This window comes from Dipodomys spectabilis, unplaced genomic scaffold (assembly GCF_019054845.1).
Source record: "Dipodomys spectabilis isolate Male_0828 unplaced genomic scaffold, ASM1905484v1 ptg000092l, whole genome shotgun sequence".
Taxonomy (NCBI): Eukaryota; Metazoa; Chordata; class Mammalia; order Rodentia; family Heteromyidae; genus Dipodomys; species Dipodomys spectabilis.
This window is the reverse complement of record NW_024870769.1, coordinates 14,315,046-14,335,164: the sequence shown is the minus strand read 5'-3', so window position 1 is coordinate 14,335,164 and position 20,119 is coordinate 14,315,046. Positions and strand designations below refer to the sequence as shown.

The following is a 20,119-nucleotide window of genomic DNA, read 5'->3' as shown; positions in this document are numbered from 1 at the left end:
TGGAGTCCAAATGAGAAGAAGACTACAAAAATAACGATGGCACAAGCTGGGCATTGGTGACTCACACCTGTAATCCTAGCTCCTTAGGAGGCTGAGATCTGAAGATTATGGTTTGAAAGCCAGCCGGGCAGGAAAGTCTCTGATACTCTTGTCGTCAATTAGCCACCAGAAAACTGCAAGTGGCACTGTGGCTCAAAGTGGTAGAACATTGGCCTTGAGTGAAAAAGCTTAGAGACAGCACCCAGGCCCTGAGTTCAAGCCCCACAACCACCATCACCAACAAACAACAACTATGGCACCGAGTATGGAGGGCAGAGACAAGCAGATACCAAGATACCTTCCATCAATCATAGCCATCTCCTCACTGCTCAGCCCTTTCCAATCCTGCCCCAAGTCTCCAGTTATTGTGATCCTCATAATATTTTTCAGCTCAAAACCCAAAAATTTTATCCTATTTTATTCAGAACTAAATTCATAATTCTTACAATTGACTCCAGATCTGGATCTCTATGTCATCTTTGAGTTCAGATCTCATCCTTCTATGGCAACATGGAGATCCAGCCCAACCCATCCTGACTGGGAAGTTTCTGGCCAGGCTGCTAATGGCTCAGAGCCTTTTTCATAGGTTTCTTGACTCTCTGTCCTGCCTGTAAAGTCTCTATTCCTTGCAATTTGCCAAAGGAGAAGGAACCACATTTCTGTTTCATTGACAGCCCTATCTGCCTTCCAAATGCTCTACTCTTGTTTTTCTTTCTGGCACTGAAACCATCACACACACACACACACACACACACTCTCTCTCTCTCTCTCTCTCTTACTTTGTTGTTTATCTACTAGGGGCAGCAATTCCTTTTTGGCCCTTGCTTTATTTATTTTGTGAGTTTTCCTTGAAGCTCCGACTAGTGCTCTAACCAGAGTTAATGTAAATAAATGACAATTCTTTTTCATGTGGGCTCCATAACATTTCATAGAGCAGCTGCAGGCCAAGTCCATCTTTGTTGTTGTTGTTTGTATGGTACTACTCCAAGGGCCTGAACTTAGGGCCTGGGTGGTGTCCTTGAGCTTTTTCTGCTCAAGACTAGCACTGAACCACTTAAATTACACCTCCACTTCAGGCTTTTGGGTAGTTAATTAGAGAGAAGAGTCTCACATATTTTCCTGTCCTAGCTGGCTTTGAGCCAGCCTCCTGAATAGGTAAAATTAAGATCCATGAGCCACCAGCACCAGTTACTTGCTTTCAAAAGTTATGGGTCTTTTCCTATTCGCAGGTAGCTAAGCCTGTCTGGTTTGTGTCCACATCTGCACCAATCAAATGATCAAAGAACTTCTTTTCTTTTTTTGCATTTTAATAATGAATTTATTAAGCCACAGGAGCAGCGTGTGCAGGCATACAGTCATGGCTCTTCATGTTGTATAATAAAAATATGAGAATGAAATGAAGAGTTTTAAGCTTCTTTCTGCTGGTATTCCCTGATAGTGCAATGCCATCATTTTTGTAATGCTAGAATAAATTTTAGAAGTGTTTTCTATGCTTCTCTTCAAAAAATGATGAGTAATAACAGGAGATGGCATTTAAAAAGCCATTTTCTTCCTACTTACTTTTTAGTATTAGAACCAGCATTTTTACTGTCACAGCCTACAATTTCCACTTTATCCACTTTAATAAGCTCTATCACATCTCTGAATTCAACACCATTCAATACAAAAGCCCACACACATCATCACAGATCTGTGTGTATTTGGAGAGCCCCTGAAATTGACTCTGTTCCGGGCCCTCTGAGCCAATGCTGAATCAATAGCCTTATCAAACTGAAGTAGAAAAAAAACAAACCACCTTGGAGGACAAGTTAGGGAATGAACTGTTGAGATGCAAGAGCTCATCTAGGCTCTCCTGAAGACTTTTGCCCCATGTGGTATTTCTAGATAACTGATATGCTATGGCCTAAGAAGAAGAAACTATTTTTTTCTTCAGGCTAGCATAGATGTTTACTCCCTGAGGGAGAGGGCATTTCCCAAGCAGATGGTCGGTCTCAGATCTGAAAGGAATGGAGTTGTCATGGATGGGGTGAAGGCACATACTCTGCCTGCCATATCTTCACCTGACACAGAAACCAAGGAGCTAGACTAGTGGCCCACAAGTCCAAAGGATTTATTTTAATACCAATTCAGTCAACTAGAAGGTTGTTGTAGTAAGTAGATTCTTCATCTGCTTACTGTTTCAGTGATACTTGATGCCCTTCTAATTTGTACACAAGGAACCTGCCTGGCTGTCCCTTCTATTCTCATTCCATTCTCCATGCAGCTACCACCTCTTAAAGGCTCAGAGAATAGAAGGGAGAGTTATCAGCCTGGGGGAAGGCACAGTCAACACTCTAACTTTATACCAATTATAGGAAGTAAAACTCTGCAGTGAAAAAGAAAAGAAAAGAAATTCTAGACATGGAGATTGACAGGTTGGATAGAAACCTAGTTGAGGTTTTCACTCTAGCAGTGGTTATTTGTATTTGTTTTTTTCTGTTGTCCTGGTCTCTGCATGCAACACTATGTATCTTAGTTGTTTAAATATATTTTTTCTCCCTTCAGGTTTTTTTCCCCATCCAACCCCTCACCCCCTTTTTTTTCACAAGAAGTATTCGTGTCCATTTGTACATTTCTTTTCCATTTGTGGGCTCAACTGTGACAGAGTTCTAATAGAGATAGATACACCAGCATTTAGATGAGGTATAGAAAGAAGCCTTCCATTTCTCAGTCACTCAGGCTTTGGGTTTCCCTTTGACATGTCCCCCAAGAGGAGAGCCAAAACTATAAGCAGGCACACTAAGCCCCTTCCTTCTGCAGCAGTGACCTCCCCCACCTTCTCTCTCTTCTGGCCCCCGGGAGGCTGTGTGTGCAAGGATGTATGTGTGCCTGTCTTGGGGCTTGAACTAGAGCCTGGGTGCTCAATGCTGGTGCTCTACCATTTGAGCCATAGCTCCACTTCTGGCTTTTTGCTCGTTTATTGGAGATGAGAGTCTCACAGACCTTCTTGCCTGGCTTTGAACTTGGATCCTCAGATCTCAACCCTCTGCAGAGCTAGGATTACAGGCCTGAGCCTGCGGCACCATGCTGATCCTGCATCTTTGAAAACCTTCCTGGGCCTTCCTGTGGTTAAGGGGTGACAAGATGATGTCCCTGAGAAGAGGAGACCCCGCAGCTCGCCAAGCTGTGGAACCCCTCCTGCCCCTTAGGGCGCACTCACCCCCTGGGCTCGGATCCTGCGCCTAGGAACTCCCCCCCTCCCAGACACCCCCCCACCCACCCGTACCCTCCGAGCTCCGGGAACCCTGCGCTAGCGGCGGTCGGGCGCGCGCCTCCGTGGCGGCCGGGCACGCGCAGGGCTCGGGCGCGCGTCTGGGCGGCCGAGGGCGGTGCGTCTGCCAGTCACCGGCTGGATCGCGCCGGGCTCGCTGCTCCGAGTCCGCCCGCCTGTCTATCGCGCCGGGAACCCGGCCCCACCCCGCCCCGGCCACCCGGCTAGCCGCCTCCAGGGGAGGACGCGCAGGAGCCATGGGCCGCTGGCCCCGGAGGGCGGCGGCGCTGTTGCTGGGGCTGCTGGTGAAGGTAGGAGTCGCGCCGCTGCCGGCGCCGCCGCCAACAATGCGGGGAGCCCCGGGGAAGCCGATCCGAGCTCCCGGCCCCCCGAGAGCAGCCGCGATCCCCCAGACCCCGCGTGTGTCTCCCTGGGAGGAGCCGCCGGCCCACGGGTCCGCGCGTGTCCGGCGAGGGAAGGCGTCGGACCCCGGCGGCCGGGGGGCCCCCTCCTCCCCGAGCTTCCTCTTCCCCGCCCACCCTCGCCGGGCAGCCCCTGGCCCCCTGCGCCGCGCCCGGCAGTGACCTTTGTGCTGCCCGGGACCGGAGATCCCAGTTCAGGGTCCCCAGAAGCGGTCCCGGCACTAAGGGCCGGAGCGCGAAGCCCGTCCGGCTGGGGTAGACCGCGGGCGGCTTCGGAGGGAGGCGAGGTTCTGGAGGCGGAGGGGGAAGTGAGAAACGTAAGGGACGACTGAGAAATTGCCAAGATGGACGAACACGGTCCTGCTTCGGAGAAGGAAGCGCAGTCCTTGACGTGCCACCCGAGTCTCCGAGGAGCGCGGGGAGTGGGTGCGCAGCGCCGGCGCCGGAGCCCGGGGCTGGCCGGGGTGGGCACCGCCGCGCTCGGCGGCTGCAGAAGTTCCATCCATCCCCGCCAGCCGGCCACCCGTGCGGGCGAGAGCATCTCCAGCCTGGCGCTTCCGTACTCAGCTTCATTCTGGGGGGAAAAGATTCTGAGTGGAGTCAGGGTCAGTGGGCAATGATTAACTTACCATCTCCGCCCCTCTGCTTTGGAGACTTGCTTAAGAAACAAAACAAAACTCCCTTAACTGAGGAGTGCAGATGGACTGATTCCCTGTTCTCCAGGTATTAAAAAGCAATTGCTAGTCATTGCTGGAGAAGCCTGGCGCTGGTGGCGCACTCTTGTAATCCTAGCTACTCCGGAGGCTGAGATCTGAGGGTCGAAGTTAGAAGATGAGGAAGACATAGCCAAGAGACTCTCGTCTCCAAGGAATCACCAAAAGCTGGCAGTAGAGTTGTGGGTTAGGTGGTAGAGCACCAGCCTAGAGCAGATAAAGCTAGGGTACAGTGCCCAGGACCTGAGTGTAAGCCCCAGTACCAGCACACACGTACCAAAGGAAAAAAAATGTTGAAGAAAATCTTAGTGTTTTCTCTCCCTCTTCCCCACTCCCCCCATTGATGCTGGTGATGACCCTGGCTGTGAACATGCTGGACATGTACTGTGCTACCAAGCAACATCCAGCCTCTTGTTATTTTATTTTGAATTTTATTTTATCTTTTTTTTTTTTTTTCTCTCTGCTGGGCCTCTTGTATACTGATCAAGCGCCCTACCTCTGAGCCACATCCCAGCCTTAAAAAATGTTTTAATTGTGTGGAATCAGATGTTGATGGAAAAGGGCTGGGAAGGTGGCTCAGTGGTAGAGTACTTGCTTTTGCATGCATGAGGCCTTGGGTTCAATTCCTCAACACTGCATAAGCAGAAAAAGCCGGAAGTGGTGCTGTGGCTCAAGTGGTAGAGCGCTAGCCTTGAGCTGAAGAGTTGAGGGACAGTGCCCAGGCTCAAAGTTCAGGCCCCATGACCACCTCCCCACCCCCCCCCCCCCCCCACACAGAAGAAGTTGATGGAAAAGTTTCTCTTTGCTCAAGGTGCCATCATAGCAAAGGTTTCCTGTTTCTTTTCAAAATGTTCTCCTTGATTGATATTTAATGTGGGTTTTTTGTTTTATTTTGGTAAAGGTGATACACAGAGATGGGTTTTTTTTTAAGTGCTTCAACACTTGCGTTCTTGTCATTTGTTCAGATTTCTAAAACCTTATGAATCACATCCCTTCCATGACACTTAGAGCAGTGAAGTGAATCATAGGTTGTTATTTATATAAAAACAATCCTGTGGGGCTGCTTGCTAATGGCTCACATCTGAAATCCTAGATAATGAGGAGGCTGAGATCTGAGGATCACATCCAGTCTGGGCTGATAACTAGCAAAAAGTTGGATGGTAGAACACCACCTTGAGCAGAAAAAGCTAAGGGACAATGCTAGGCCCTGGGTTCAAACCCTAGAACAACAACAACAACAAAAAATGCCTATTTTCTCAGAGAGTACCTGCAGAATGTTTATCTTGTGCTGGGAACTGTCGTAAGTCCTTTAAAAACCTTAACTCATTAATCTACTTAGCAAATCCTTCTGTCCCTGTTGTTATTTCTAGTGGGAGGTTTTTAATAACTTGTCACCAGCCTGACTGCTGTAAAGTGAGGTGGTGCTGGGATGTAAACTCAAGCAAACTTCCTCTCCAAAATGGGCCCATATTTCAGGTAGGGAGGGAATTTGGACATTGCTATCCCTAGGCAGGGGTAGACTTGAGGAAGTCTGGTTTTGCTGGTCTCCCTGGAGAAACTCTACTCCTTGTTAGAGGGCCCATCTAATTTAGCACTCAAAGTATAATGCATGGGAAAGTTAAGTTGAATGTGTGCCTGACAGTAGATACCAAGGGATCTTGGGAAACTTGTGTTTTCTTAATCCCTAAAGCCCAGACCGCAATCTTAAAGGAACAGCACAGTTCCTCTTGAAGTGCATTACAAGGGACCTGAGCCACAAATATGGGAAGCTGGCCGCAGGCTCTGATTCCCATGAGTTAGAAGAAGCCTAAAGCCCTTTTTGAGTCATAAAATTCATTCATTTATTATTATTTGTGCCATGAGGGAGGCTTGAATGCAGGGCTTTGCGCTCTTGCTCAGCTGGTTTGTTCCCAGCTTGTGCTCTACTACTTGAGCCATGTCTTCACTTCAGGCTTTTTGATATGTCATTGGAGGTAAGAGTCTCACAGATTGGTTTGCCCAAGCTAGGTTGAAATCTCCATGTTCTGATCGCAGCCTCCTCAGTAGCCACGGTTATTTAGACTATAGGTCTATAACCTCAAGCCTGGCTTGAGTCATACCATTTTAAAGTTCAGTTCTTCTGTTCTGCCAGTTTGGCTGATGACAAGTCCCATAAACAGTCCTTACAGGAAGCTAGCTCCTAGAGGTCCTGGAGGAGTAATTCCCAGTGGCCTTCACTAAGCCACAGCAGAAAATTAAAAACAACCAACGGGAAAAAGCAAAACAAACAGCACATATACCCTCCCTCCAAACAAAAACAAAACGGAACTCCAGATTGCACTTTGGTTGAAATTGAAGACTAATTAGATCCTGAGCATTTGGAGCTTCCACCATCTCCCCAGGGTCTTTTCCTCCCAGCATGTAGTTTTCTAAATGTCTTCATTGAAGTCTCTTTCTAGGGGCTAGGTTGTAGACTTTCGAAAGTACTAGTCCTGCTGAGAAAGGCTTTATTCTACTGGAATAAACCTAGACATTTTTATGTTGCCATATTATTTTCCTTTTATAATACTCGGGCTTGAGTGGAGTGCCTCAATGCTTGGCTAAACAAATGCCCTGACACTTCTAGTTTGCTTTGGTATTTTGTCTTAAGTAGCATCTCACGTTTTTCCTCTAGCTGATTTTCTGACCTTTGCCTCCAGAAAAGTTTGGATTGAAGGCATTCATTTGAAGGCATTAATTACTATGCTTACATTTTTTTTAAAAAACAGGTGTCACTGTTTTTTTTTTTGCTCAGGGTAACCTCTTTCAGAAACCTGTGTGTGCTACCACTTTAAGCGAGTGCCTTGTGTTTTCTACAAAAGCCACCCTTACTGGACTGGAAAAGGGGTAGTCACTATAGAAGAGAGAACTAGAAAATGGGCACTATATTTTTTTTTTCGTGGGGCTTGAACTCTGGACCTGGGCACTGTCCCTCAGCTCTTCAGCTCAAGGCCACTGGTCTACCACTTGAGCCACAGAGTCACTTCTGGTTTTGTGAGTGGTTTATTGGAGATAAGAGTCTCACAGACTTTCCTGCTTGGGCTGGCTTTGAACTGCCATCCTCAAATCTCAGCCTCCTGAGTAGCTAGGATTACAGGCATGAGCCACCGGCGCCCAGCAGCTCTTTTATTTGTGTGTCAGCATTGAGGCTTGAGCATGGGGCCTGGGCTTTGTCTCTTAGGTGTTTTGCTCAAAGGGGAGTGCTCTACCATTATGAGCCACAGGTTCACTTCTGGCTCTTTGGTGATAAACCGGAGCTAAGAGTCTCACAAACGTTCCTACTCAGGCTGGCTTCAAATTGAGATCCTTAGATCTCAGCCTCCTGAGTAGCTAGGATTACAGGCATGAGCCACCATTGCCCAGCTGAACATTGCCTTTTGAAACTAGGAAAAATAAGACAGCCTGTGTATTTTGATACCAAGGAATCTAAAAATTAGAACCAAATTCTGTTTAAGACTATGCTTACTTGCTTGTTTTCTGGCTTCCTTTCTTTCTTTCCTTCTTCCCTCTCTCTATCCTCCCTCCCTCCTTCTCTCCTTCCCTCCTTTCCTTCTTTTCTTTTGTCTTGCCAAGTTTTTCATGCTCTAGAATTCCAACAAATGTGGCAGCCCTTGGCTGCCAAGTTTCTGAAATAAGCCTTTTCATCCCTCCTACTCTTAGAGTTTTTAGAATCTGTACAATCTGAATGAAAAAGAAGCCTGAGGAGATTTATCTCAGGAAGCAGCAAGGAGGCTTGGCACCCATGGGTGAGAAGTGGCAGTGACAAATGAATTAATTGAAACACAAGGCAAGGGCATCTTTCTTAAGTGCAGAAAGCTGGTGGCCAGGTGTTTAGGAAATGCTTGGAGGTTCATGAAGAGCCAGGGGTCTACTGAGTCTTTGCTTTCATTTAGCTTGTGCAGATGAAGTCTAACTGGGCCGAAGCAACTCCAGAAATACAGAGGAAGGACAGGACTGGAGTAACAATCACTTTTAGTCCCAGGATGCAACTAACTTTTGTAGAACCTTCTTTTATTACGTAGTATGGATCAACATTTTCAAATGTCTCGGTGAGGCCCACATTGAAACTATTTAAACTTTCTGGACCAGCTCCTTTCCCAGCCTACCTAACTCTGATCAACTAATTTCTTCCCTTCCCAAATTCACAGTATCTATCACCTTCAAAACTACAGTGCAGTGCAATTTACCCTCTGTCTTTTTTCTTTTTTCTTTTTAGCATCAAGGCTTGTATAATCAGGGCCTGGGTACCGTCCTTGCATGTGTCCACTCAAGATTAGCACTCTATCATTTGAGCCACACCTCTACTTCAGGCTTTTTGGTGATTAATTGGAGATAAAAGTCTCATGGACTTTGCTGCCCAGGCTCACCTCAAATCTCAATCTTCAGCCCTCTGAGTGGCTAGGATTTTAGGCGTGAGCCACTGGTGCCCAGCTTACCTTCTGTCTTGAAAGCAGTTTAGGGGCAAAGATTTTAATACTTTTTTAAAAAAAAAAAAAAACCTGTAATGTTCTCAGATCCTAGGATAGTGCCTGATATACAGTAAGAAACTCAATGAGTATTTGGGTGAATAAGTTGAACAATGGGAAATAGTGATTAGTAGTATATAATTTTTTTTAAACTTTTTTTTTTTGGGTCCGGTTGTGGGGCCTGAACTCGGCCTGGGTGCTGTCCCTTAGCTCTTCAGCTCAAGGCTAACGCTCTACCACTTGAGCCACAGCACCACTTCCGGCTTTTTTTCTTTTTTGCTTATGTGGTGCTGAGGAATGGAACCCAGGGCCTCAGGCATGCAAGGCAAGTGCTCTACCACTAAACCACCTTCCCAGCTCCAGTAGTATATAATTTTGAGGGAAAGAGCTGGGTAGAAATGTAATAGGAGAGTGGAAGGTGAATAATTATGGGCAGTCAAGAGGAGGCACTTGAGTTTGGTGCAAGCATAAATACAGCTCAAAATCATTGCAAATATGGTTCCAGAGCCCTGAAAAACAACAAATGTCACCAGAAAGCAAGTCACATGATTGTCTGTTTTCCTTGTGCATATAAAATTTGTGTTTATAACTATTATAGTCTATCAAGTATGAAATATGGACATGTGTATCTTCAGTCTGTCTTTAGTTCTGCTAGAGTTTGGATCTAGAATGCCCCCAAAGACCCGTGTGTGGAATGGTTGGCCCTCATCATGGTGCTGTTGGCAGAATATTTAATAGGAGAGGTCTACCAGGAGAAGTAGGCTCCCTCCACACTATTTTCCAAGCAGCAGGGCCAAGTCACTATGGAATTAATCATCCGAAACTATGAGCCAATATAAACCTTTCCTTTTAAGTTGATTTACCTCAGATATTTGTTACACCAATAGAAAACTGACTAGTACAATTCCATTTTGTTTGTTTGTTTGTTTGTTTGTTTGGTGTGTGTGTGTGTGTGTGTGTGTGTGTGTGTGTGTGTGTGTGTGTGTGTGTATGCTGTACTGGGGTTTCTGTTCTAGGCACTGTCCCTTACTTTTTCATAAAACTAATGCCACAGCTCTGTTCTGGCTTTTTGGTGGTTATTTGGAAATAAGAGTCTTACTGACTTTTCTCCCTGGGCTAGCATTAAATGGTGATCCTCAGATCTCAACCTCCTCAGTGCTAGGATTACAGGTGTGAATCATCAACAATCTGCTAGGGTGTGGTTTTGAATCATTTCACCATTCTCATAACTGCAGGTTGAAAATTTTCCAGCACTTAACAATTTATAGAGAATATCCATTGTTTTGAAAGAATTGGTCCTAGGAAAAGGCTACTCAAAATGAGTCCAGTTGGACCCTATTCAGAATGTGGTTAATAGTGGAACAAAAAATTGTTTGGCTCTTTAGTTTGAAAAAAACAAACAAACAAAAAACCCTCAGTCATAAAACTAATTTCAACCTGAGTGCTCATTTTAGGAGTATGAGTCAGTTTGTGGGGAGAATGTCATTTTCCTGACAAAATTCTGTGATGCATAAAATAGTATCTTCACTAAAGTGACAAGCCACAGGGAATTTTCCCTTCTTCCCCCAAGCATCTCTTAGAGGATATTCAGATCATTACCTTTTAGGTACCTGTTGATCTTTATTTTTTCTTTTGCCAGGCTTGGGGCTTGAACTTAGGGGTTGGGTGTGTCCCTGAGTCTCTTTTGCCCAGGAATAGCACTCCAACACTTGAGCTACAGCATCACTTACGGCTTTTTTTTTTGAGTAGTTTATTGGAGATAAGAATCTCACAAACTTTTCTGCTCAGGCTGGCTTCGAACCTTGATTGTTAGATCTAAGCCTCCTGAGTAGCTAGGATTACAGGCATGAGCCACCAGCACCCATGGCCTACCTGTCATGTTTGTTTGTCCTTTTGTTGACTTCATGATGGTACAGTACCTTTGTGCTGTCCACAAGGTTGCTTTATGTCTGTTTGTCTTAGACTCTGTCATGACCCTGTGATTGTGTTTGATTATGGAGCTATGTGTTAGAGGGGAAATGCTGGTGAACTTTTAGAAGGAATAAGGACACAGCTAATTCTATTTTGTCCCAGTGTTTCCTGTGGGCACTTATTTGAACAATAAGCACACTGTGTTCTGTAAGTGAAATCTGATTAGCATTGTCATCATGACAGAGGCAAAAGGGGACAGATTAGGCAGAGAGGGAGGGAGAGGCACCATCCCAGTGAGAGGATGCCCTGTCCTCTTCATGGCGACCCTGGGGTGGTGGAGACAGCTTATGGAGGTAACACCTCTTTCTCTTCCAGAAGACTGCTAGGAAATTGAGATGAAGGCTCTGGCAAAAGTAAAGCTCTAGAGCCAGGCACTGGTGGCTCACACCTGTAATCCTAGTTACTCAGGAGGCTGAGATCTGAGGATTGTGGTTTGAAGCCAACATGGGCAGTAAAGTCTATAATTTCCAATTAATCACAGAAAAATCTGGAAGTGGCTTTGTGGACAAGGAAGGTCTTAGTGAAGTCAAGAAAGTAGGATTGACCTGATGTGGAAGAAATACTTGTATTGTCAAAGCTCATAGAATTCACAAACTTTATAGACCATGATAATGAATGACAGTTTCCCTTGTGAAGGTTAAAATGTGTTTGTGACTTTAACTAAGTATCACTATTCCACAATACTGTGAGATATGTGAAATTTATGTAATCACCTAATCTCAATAAAAGTATTTAAAAAAAGAAAAATTATTTTATAAAAGAGCACTTCAAAGCTTTCGATAAAAGTGTTCTCAGAACTCTCTTGATGGATTACTTGCTTAAAGCACAGAGGTTATCTGGGTGCTAGAAAATCTCATGTTTTGATGGCAACACAACCATATATTATAGGATCTCTGTTGTTTGTGTATTGTCTGAGACCTTTAGTGTTGCTTAAGACCATTTAAGGTCTTGCTGACTTCATTGGTTCTTCTATGAAAAGAGAAATGGTTTAGTATTGATGGAAGCTCTGAGGAAGATCTCCCACTTGGATTTTTAACTGATGCCACAGGTTGGATTGAGAAGTTAAGAATATGGGCAATCATTCCCAACAGAATTCCTATTCCTAGTTCCCTGCCAAGATACAGCTATTTATCTGCACAGAAGGGCAGCTTACGTTAGCATATTGTTTAATAACTGCATTTTTTTAGAATGTCATTGACTTAGAAGAGTGAGGGGAAGGCTGGTCTTACGTGCTTGTATCAAAAATTCTTAATTTCTGCTGTTGGTGAAACAATAAAAGAGTACCAATTAGCCCACTTACTTACATTGTAGACTATTCAGATATGCTGACTTTTAATCAACTCAGAGCACTGAGGAAAAACCCTTTAGCTTTTTCGGTGGTTTCACTATCAGTCTCTCTCCTCCCCCCCCCCCCCCCCCTTCATTTTTCGTGATATGTTTCACTGCCATCAAAAGAATCAACATATGGTGTTATGGAGAGAATGAGGACTGGTCTTAGATCTTTATGGGCTTGAGTGTGTGTGTGTGTAGGGGGGAAGGTATTCTTGATGATATTGCTTCTGTGGAAAGTTCTAATTCTTGGTTTTACTTCATTTACATGAATAGAAAAGTTGAGTCTGGATTCCTGTGTATAGCCAAGGACACTCTTCTAAAACAGCAGCTTCTTTTAGATAGATTCTTTAATCTTAGTTCTCTCCATTGCCCTCACCATAAATTCCAAACACTCCCGCAGATTTTAGAATCTGTTGAAAAGTCTTCCTTCTTTTTCCTTTCCTTCTTCCTTTCTTCCCTTCCTCCCTCCCCTGCCCCTCCCCTTCTCCCTCCTCCCTCCCTCCTTCCCTCCTTCCCTTCCTTTCTTTCTTCCTTCCTTCATTCTTTCCTCCCTCCCCCTCCCTCTCTTCCTTTCCTCCTCCCTGCAACTTCTCTTCCTTTCCTTCCCTCCTGCTCCCCTCTCTTCTTTCCCTTCTCCTTCCCACTTCTCTCTTGCCTCCTTTTATAATTCCTTCCTTCCTCCTTTCTTCTTCCTTTCCCTCATTCCTCTTTCCTCTCTCCTTTTTCTTCCCCTTCTTCCTCCTTCCCATCTCCTTTCTTCTTTCTCTCTGTGCTTCCCTCCTCTTTCTCCTTCCCTCCCTGCCTCCATCGATCGCTCCCTTCCTTCTTTTAGTTCAAGTGTTAGCTGGAACCCTTTTCTTTGGCTCTAAAGAGGTCAGTTTTTTTATATTCTCTTAAGTAATTTTCATAAATTCGAGTCCCATTAACATCATTTTAGGTGAGTATGTAATCTTTTTTACCACTGATTTTAAATGGTTGCAAAAGATTTGATTCCTCATGTATTGTAAAGACATGTTTCAAATAAACTGTAGCATCACTCTTTTAATTTATTCTGTGGATTGTACATGCCATTAGCAATTTGATACTCATTATCTTTCCTTTAAAAAATGCAGACATCTTCTGTAACACAGAAATATGGTAGCATTTGCCTTACTCATTGAACTCTTACTGGTTGAACTTGTACTTTCTCTACAGAATTTTATTCTGAGAAAATACATATTTATGCCTAAAAGTCTGTTTCTGATCTGTCAATTTTGTTAAAAACTGTCTGAATTAATTTTTAAGACATTTCTGCAAATAGTACTACCACAAGGTTAGCACTTTGAGTAGGCTTGAGTTCTAAGGCAGGTGTGTTTTAAGAAAGATGACCCATATCAGTAGAAAATCCATAAACTGAGTCCTTCGATAGCCTGCATATTCAAATGGCCTAAAAAGGTTTTGACCAATGACCTGACCTAGTCCCCACTGCAAATTAATGGTATTCACATCTCTGGGTATAGACAGGTCCAGTCATCTTTACTTTTTCACAGATGAACAGATGAATATTGAGGATCTTTATCTAGTCTGGTCAACCTAAATTGCTCATTGTGGGTTGCTGAAAGCACCACACTTTCCTCGACTATTTCCTTTTCTTCTGACTTTGCCATTTTATCTTGCATAATACCATTAAACCTTAGAAAATTATATCCAGGAAGACAAATCTGTTTTTCCTTCAGATGTAAGGTAGATACTCCATCTGGGCCAGCAACTCCTTGTATTCTTGGGTATCTGCCTAGTGTAAAATCTGTATTCTGTTTTTCCTTCAGATGTAAGGTAGATACTCCATCTGGGCCAGCAACTCTTTGTATTCTTGGGTATCTGCCTAGTGTAAAATCTGTGAAATCTTTTGAGCATAAGCTCCTAGAGGGGGCTTCCTGGTCCAGAAAGTCTTGGGAATATAGGCCTCAGTCTCTGATCCTCATCTGCCTTTCAACTCCCACAGTTTGTTTCTCTCCCTTTCTGATACTTTTCCAAAGGCTGTAGGCAGACTGGCCATTTATTTTGAGGCTGGTTCTGTTTTGAAAGTCTATTTCAATGTGCAGCTTCAGTCTCAAGAGGGATTTACTTTGGGCTTAGAAGCATATTCCAATAAAATGGTTGAATTTGAAAATGGCAGATGTTTAGGAAGATTGTCTTTTGCTTGATTGTTTTCCTTTCCAAGAAGCACCAGGATATCTCTCCTCAGTGGCTCTTCCTGCTCCTCAGTCCTCTTGTTTGAAACTGGACATGGATGTCTCCTAGGCTTAGTTGAGGACTCACTCTTCTTCTATGAAGAATGCTAAGGTACTTCATCCACACCTAAAAAGTGCAATGACAATATTTATGCTATTGTCTTCTAAATCTGTATTCTTAACCCCCAAATTCTCGGCTAGGCTCCAGCATTTATAGATCCAATTGCCAAGGCTAAGCAGCCTACCCTCCCAGAAAGCCCTACCTTAATTTCTGTCTTAGTCAGTGATACTGACAACCACCTTCCCTGTATTCTCCCAAAGCTGCTACTGAGCTACCTTACTGAAGGTTCTAGAAGGTTTCTCTCCTGGCCCCCATTTCTTCATATCTGTCTAATCCAGGCCTTTCTCCTGTGTATAGCCCTTGAGAATAGTTTTTTTCCCCCTCTCTGCCTATATGATCATTTAAAACTCTGATCACTATTGTCCCCTCTCTACTTGAAATCCATTAATGATATCCTATTCATCTAAGCAAAAATTTCCAATAACCTTAGGTTAGTTCAGAGTAGTCTTCTGTGGTCTGTGAGTTCCTAGATGAACACGTTCTGATTTCACACACTTTTTCTTCTTGTCTTCTTGACCTCATCCAGGTGCTATGTTGGCAGCAGTATGGTATAGCCTTGCCCTCATATGTATGAAAGCATCATAATTTAAAATGTTTTTTCAGCTGGGCATTGGTGGCTAATGCCTGTAATCCTAGCTATTTAGGAGGCTGAAATCTCAGGATTGTGGTTCATAGCCAGCCCAGGCAGGAAAGTCTGTGGAACTGAGGCTCTAAGGGGTAGAGTGCTAGCCTTGAGTAGAAAATTTCAGGGACAGTGCCCAGGTCCTGGGTTCAAGCCCCATGGCTGACAAAAAAATAATAAATTTCAGTTGACACAATAATTGTATGCATTTATGGGATTATATATATATATATGTGTGTATATGTGTATATATATATATATATGTATATATATATATATATATATATATATACAAAGTGTGTGTGTGTGTGTGTGTGTGTGTGTATAGAGAGAGATAATATTTATCTTCTGGTGCCTGGCTTATATTACTTCCATGTTTCTACAAATTATAAAATTTCATTGTTTTTATGGCCAATAGTACTCCATTGTGTCTACATTTCATGTTTTCTCTGCTCATTTGTTGATGGACACTGAGGTCTGGTGTGTATTTTGGCTGTTATGAATAGTGCTCCAATAGACATGCAGATGCCCAGGCTGGGCTTCCTTCCTTTTTGGGTAGGCTCAGCAGTGGAATTGCTATGTCATCTGGCAGCTGTAGCTCTAGTTTTTGGAAGAATCTCTATATATTTGCCATAAAAGCTGTATCAGTTTACAGCCTCATCAACAGCGTGTGAGAGTTCTGCTTTCAACACATCCTGCCCAGCATTTGCTGTTTTTGCCTTTTTGATAACAGCTATTCTAACTGGGGTAAGTTGCTGTGTCATGCTGTGTTACTGTTTGGCATTTCTCTGATGATCATTAATGAGCATTTTTTCATATACTTGTTGGCCAATTGAATGTCTTTTCTAAAGAAATGTCCACTCAGGTCATTTGCCTATTTTAAATTGGGTTTTGCAGTTAGGTTGAGTAATATATAGTATATGTATAATATGATATGTAATATATATATGTAGTCAGGATATGAATTCTTCATTAGCTGAATTGTTTGCACATAAGTGTTATATATAAATATATACACTTACTTATTATAGATATATAAATACATAGTCAGGATATTGATCTTTCATTAGATGAGTAGTTTGCACAGATGTTCTGCAGTATGTAAATTCTCTTTTCTTGATGATTTCTTTTGCTGTATCACTATTATAATCTTGTTTTATGTTATAAGAACTGGCCAGTAAGTTTAATAAAAGTTTTAGATCCTATCTTGTCAGTAGTATATGGGCATGAAGAAGTATCCTTCTGTGGGTAGTCCTGACTTTTTTTTACTGATAATATTAATTTTGTACAACTTTTGGGTTTTGAAAATCACAAATGATGAGAATGACAGAGATCCAAGATCATAAGTCACCACTGGGGTGGCCAAGATGCATCCATCCTTTGAATCCTCCTAACATAGTGTTTGTAAATGGCACTGCTGGAGTCATGCAGTTCATAGTCTAAGAGGACAAACCTGAGGATAGTAGGTTGTTGTGGCATGAGAACAGGGAATGGGTTGAAAGCTTTTACGTTTTTTTTTGTCTGTCGGTGATGAGGCTTGAACTCAGAGCCTGGGGGCTGTCCCTGAGCTCTTTTTGCTCAAGCCCCCACACAGTGCCACTTCTGGTTTTCTGGTGGTGAACAAGAAGTAAGAGTCTCATGGACTTTCCTGCCAAAGCTGGCTTTGAACTGCAATCCTGAGATTTCAGCCTCCTGAGTAGCTAGGATTACAGGTGTGAGCCACTGGTGCCCTGTTAAAAGCATTTACTTTTGACCCCTCCCCAGTTTGCTTTATTGATTTCTTTGCAGTAAATTTTTTTTGTTTGTTTTGGTCGGTGGTGGGGCTTGAACTCTGGGCCTGGGTGCTGTCCCTCAGCTCTTCAGCTCAAGGTAAGTGCTCTTGAGCCACTTGAGCTACAGCACCACTTTTGGTTTTCTGATAGTTAATTGGAGATAAGAGTCTCACAGACTTTCCTGCCTGGGCTGGCTTTGAACTGTGATCCTCAGATCTCAGCCTCCTGAGTAGCTAGGATTACAGATGTGAGCCACTGGTACCCCGGCTGCAGTAAATATTTAAAATAAAATAAAAATATTAGCCTGGTTCTGTGATGTAAATCTCATCTGTTTTGTAATCAGAAAGTTGAGTTCACAACCAAACCTAGTCATCTCTGGGTCTCTAGCATTGGGAAACACCCCTCAGCTTCCAATGCCAGTCTTATTTGGGAAACAGACCCTTTATAGGATTTTTATTGGCAACTCTTCTAAGAGCTACAGAAGTAGAAATTAAAATGTATTTCCAATGAGAAAATGAGGGAAGGGGTAACTGTTCAAGCAGAAATGTATTCATTACCTTCCTTATAGAACTGTAACCCCCCTATTCATCACATTTAAAATAAATACTACCACTACTACTAATAAAAAGAAAATGTATCCCCAAGAAAAGTTTGTTAGGTGGTAGAAATAATCACTAAGAATTACACTGAAAACTGTTTTCCCCAACTTCTCATATTGACAAAATCAATTAGTCCTATATTTAAAAATAGCTTATGTAACAGATGAACTACAATTTCTTTCTAACAATGCCTCATGCTTGGGTAACACATACATTCGGAATGAGGTTATGAGATATAATTAACTTGTGTGTCTATACTCCTCCTCTCTGAATGTTTCCAGGTTTAATTTATTTTAGGAAGATTGACACTTGTAATTATATTGTCAAAGTGTTGTCATCTTTGCTATAGCAACAGCATTGAAGCCTAGACAAAAAACATCAGTCTGATTGATTAGAATATTCCAAGGGACAGATTTCAGTTGACTTTCTTCCCTAAAGTATTTGAGCCTTTGTTGTCTATTTGCATTCATCAGTATGTATGTCCCAACCCTCCCCCCAGGCTCAAAGGGTACAGTCTAAGAAATCCTACTTTGTTTCTGGGCTTCATCGCTTATAAGTGGCTTAGCCCCCAGGAGACCTCTTGGGAAGACAAAGCTCCAATGTGCAGCCTTATGTCTGGCCTCTGAGTAAAGGACACCTAGGAGTTCAGACTTTTGCCTTAAGGAGGAGATTGAGTGATGTGACTTAAATACCTCCCCAGTATTTAGTGATCCTGTAATGTGGGGAAAGGGCAACGTTCATGCCACGTGGACCTGATTTTAGTACTTTCTCCCTGAAATAGAAGTTGCCTGTCTTTTTCCTGGATTCACTTGTAGCTTTGGGGAAATGATGCCTGTCTTTCAGAAAGGCTACATCATCTCTGAGAAGGCTACATATTCAGAGAACATTGTTGGTCTGCCTGATCAGTGGTAGTTACTGTCCTTTAACATGTGCCATTCTGCTTTCTGATAGGAGCAGCCACTTAATTTTAAGATGGGAATGGTGAAGTAATTGCTGCTTCATCCTTAAACAAAATGAAGAGAGCAGCCTTTTAAAGCAATTAGTGACTCTTGGGAAAAGAGACAGTTGGGGGTTTTAAAATCAGCAAACTTACCTTCATTTCCTCTTTGCTATGTCTAAATTCAAAAGGTACTTCTAATTTGTCTAGGTCATCAGTGAACTGGGAGAAAGTAAACATTTCCTAAATACATCCAACCCCCTTCTTCTTCTCACCAGGGTTAGTGACCTTCTACCTACTTCATTGATCTCAAACTTCCAATCCATATCTTTTCGAACAACGTCTCTCTCTTTTTAAAAAATTAGTCCAGGATGGCTTTGTATTTAGAATCTTCCTGACTCAGCTTCCCAACCCAACACCTATGTTATAGTCATTCTTCTTCAACTTCAATTTTCTCCTCCAGTGTTTTTCTAGTTGCCTTCCTACTATATACCAAGACAGGCTCTCATCCTCCACCTCTGACTCTGATGGGTCCAGCTCTTCGTTTGCCTCCCCCACACAGTGTTTCTTCCCATAGGAAGATGGACTTAGACCTCTCTTCTCCTTGTTATCGTTCATGTACATTTTTGCTTCAGAAGGTAGGCTTGGGAGCACTCAGAATTTGATTTTGCTATGTGCATTTTGTGCTGCATCCACACTATGGGGAATGCGTTTTTTGTTTCTTTGTTTTGTTTTTGGTCGTGCAGCTTGAGCTCAGGGCCTGGGCACTGTCCCTGAACTTTTCTGTTCATGCTAACACTTTACCACTTTAGAGCTACAGCTCTACTCCCAGGGTTTTTTTTTCTTTTTCTTTTTATGGTTATCTGAAAAGTATCATGAACTTCCTTGCCCAGGCTGGCTTTAGACAATGATCGTGATCCTCAGATCTCAGCCTCCCGAATAGTTAGGATTATAGGTGTGAGTCACCAGCACTACTCAGCTTATGGGTTTTTTTTTTTGGGGGGGGGGGGGGTCCGGTCGTGGGGCCTGAACTCTGGGCCTGGGCGCTGTTCCTCAGCTCTTCAGCTCAAGGCTAGCGCTCTACCACTTGAGCCACAGCGTCATTCTGGCTTTTTTCTTTATTGCTTATGTGGTGCTGAGGAATTGAACCCAGGACCTCATGCATGCAAGGCAAGCACTCTACCACTGAGCCACCTCCCCAGCCCCTGGCAATTTTTTTTTTTAATCTACAAATGGTATGCTTACTGTCCATGGTACTGAGTGTTCTGTGCTCTAATATCCCAAGGACTTTGACCTAACTGAAAACTTTGGACTGAGTGCTGGTGGCTCATATCTATAATCCAAGCTACTCAGGAGACTGAGATATGAGGATCCCAGGCCATAGATGAGATCCCTTACCTTTTTTGCTCAAGGCTGGCACTCCACCACTTCCAGCTCCCCTTCCAGCTTTTTGGTAGTTAACTGGAAATAGAGTCTCATGGCTTTTTTTGCCTGGGCTGGCTTCAAACTATAATCCTCAGATATCAGGCTCCTGAGTAGCTAGGTATACAGGTATGAGCCACCAGTGAGTGCTTGGTAAGTTTCTGTTTCTTAAAACTATTACAGGAGGTAAACAAAACACATCCATGCATGGTTAGTTAGAGATCA

The 20,119-nt window shown here is 43.4% G+C and overlaps 1 protein-coding gene and 1 pseudogene across 1 annotated transcript in view; one reads left to right on the top strand and one right to left on the bottom strand.

Moving 5' to 3' along the window:
• Positions 1–1,595: 1,595 nt before the first annotated feature.
• On the bottom strand, positions 1,596–3,548 carry LOC122112117 (annotated as a pseudogene).
• The window catches only part of Vopp1 (VOPP1 WW domain binding protein), an 88,491-nt gene continuing 71,813 nt past the window's right edge, over positions 3,442–20,119 (top strand). Inside the window, exon 1 of the mRNA XM_042685051.1 lies at positions 3,442–3,600. Within this exon, the coding sequence (XP_042540985.1) occupies positions 3,547–3,600 (54 nt within the window). The 5' untranslated portion in view covers positions 3,442–3,546. The remainder of the gene's footprint in view (positions 3,601–20,119) is intronic.